This window comes from Adiantum capillus-veneris, chromosome 3 (assembly GCF_014529385.1).
Source record: "Adiantum capillus-veneris isolate H3 chromosome 3, ASM1452938v2, whole genome shotgun sequence".
NCBI lineage: Eukaryota > Viridiplantae > Streptophyta > Polypodiopsida > Polypodiales > Pteridaceae > Adiantum > Adiantum capillus-veneris.
This window is the reverse complement of record NC_140933.1, coordinates 1,374,288-1,376,064: the sequence shown is the minus strand read 5'-3', so window position 1 is coordinate 1,376,064 and position 1,777 is coordinate 1,374,288. Positions and strand designations below refer to the sequence as shown.

The 1,777-nt window shown below is 45.6% G+C and overlaps 1 protein-coding gene across 1 annotated transcript; it reads right to left on the bottom strand.

Moving 5' to 3' along the window:
- Positions 1–501: 501 nt before the first annotated feature.
- LOC147460417 (uncharacterized) lies at positions 502–1,200 on the bottom strand. The gene has a single exon (XM_086498476.1). It carries the CDS (start codon positions 1,024–1,026, stop codon positions 796–798), a length of 231 nt encoding a protein of 76 aa, XP_086354602.1. The 5' UTR covers positions 1,027–1,200; the 3' UTR covers positions 502–795.
- Positions 1,201–1,777: the final 577 nt, after the last annotated feature.

The window sequence follows — 1,777 nt, the reverse complement described above, 5'->3', positions numbered from 1 at the left end:
TTTGTATGATTCGTTAATGGGCCTCACCATAGTTAGATTTGTGGATAGTATTATCTAGCCAGATTGTAGTTGGTGATCGGGTGTAGTGCCAATGTAATTGTAAGAGAGGGGAGGTTAAAGGGGGAGGGATACGAGTAGAGGCAACGACACGTGGTCCAAGATAAAGGGATATTCAGTATACTAAGTGTAGTACGTCAGATTTGAGCGATGTAAATGTGGTAGAAATTTTGGGGAGAAGAACACGATTTTGCAAAAGTAGGGATGCCAATCTATACATTTTTAGGTTATTTGTATGTGCACAATGGTCATGATATTGTGTGAAATGCGAACATACATAGATTGCACCTACTGTTTTAAATAAGGTGTTGTGATTGTGCCAGGAGCAGTGTGGAAGATAGACAATAATTAAAATCTGATGATCTAAAAATAAGACCGACATTGCAAGATTAATAAAATTCTACAGTGAAGAGCTATGAAAAACGAAAGTGTGAGTGCCGCCAATGTAGGCTTATTACATCAATTAAAAAAATTAGGTTTGAGCTAGAGAGTGTCCACACGAGTGTGGTGGTTTCGTCGGTGGATGGGCGGTCGAGGAGGTGTTCAGTGAGGTCGGTTAAAATGGCTTGGAGTATGCAAAGCTCCGTCTTGTGTTTTCAAGCCTTCAGTGTGACTTCCTTATATGGCTCATGGCCCATTCTTCTCTTTGCTTACATCTTTTCCACATCAGCACTGTAACTGTTTACTTTATAGAAGCAATTTTTATCTGTAACCTATTTTGATACCTTGAAAACAATTTCACAGCTCCTGCCTGAGCACTTCACTGATGCTCATAATTATTGGAAGGTGTAGGAGCATCTCATGCACCCCCTCAGGTCTGCGCCCTCTATAGCCACCCTCTTCAACTGGCACTCCCCACTCTTCCGTAGCATTCAGCTCCTTTGCAACCTGTAATCGGCCAACCTCTTGAGCCTGCGAAGGCCTGCCCAGAATTTCTTTGACTCTTCCCTCACCATGAAGGACACTCATGTCATCAAGTGCACTGGCAGATACCTCAAGGAGAACTTCCGCGAGAGAGTATCACCTACGTGCAATGACCTCTGGGCAAGCTCGATGAACCTCCAGCTCGTTAGCAAAGGTTGATAAGTTTGGGAAAGGTGAGCGCAGTGTCGAAGCTTCCAGTCTGGGGACGAGAAGGTAGGAATCAACCTTGGTGTGGGTGCTCAATAGAGAGAAAAGGTGAAGGCGCTGCAGTGTGCTCATCATGGAGAGAGAGTTTTGAGTGGTGTGCAGGCCTTTTGGGTGAACGAGACTGGAGAGAAAGATGAGTGGAAGGTGGTTGTTATTTGACCAGAGAGAGAGAGAGAGTTGTAGTTGAGCCGAAGAGAGAAATGATCATCGATCAGTTATGTGTGTGTGTGGGTTGGCAGACGGCCATTGCCGCACGGGAGCGGTCAAAAAGAGAGAGAGGGATAACTACTATGGTTTGCTGATATGTTGCATGGTCGTGAAAAAAAGAGGCAGTTGGGTGGGTGCATGGCAGGGCGTCGTCAGTCACTAATGACGAAGAGAGAGAGAAATAGAGAGAGAGATTTCACGTTGTTGCAGGTGGGCCGCCTGTTAGTGGCTGGGAGAGAGACAGAGAGTCTGAGAGGCATTGGGAGAGAGAGATAGTTCAATCACGTTTTTGTGTGTGTGTATGGTGGGTGCTAGAGTTAGGTAGGAAGTGTGTGGCGGCGACTGAAGACAGAGAGAGAGTTCCGTAGGTCTTTAATGCCTG

Excerpts from the sequence above, each read along its gene's own strand:
- LOC147460417 (XM_086498476.1), bottom strand. The coding sequence starts at position 1,026 with ATGAGTGTCCTTCATGGTGAGGGAAGAGTCAAAGAAATTCTGGGCAGG.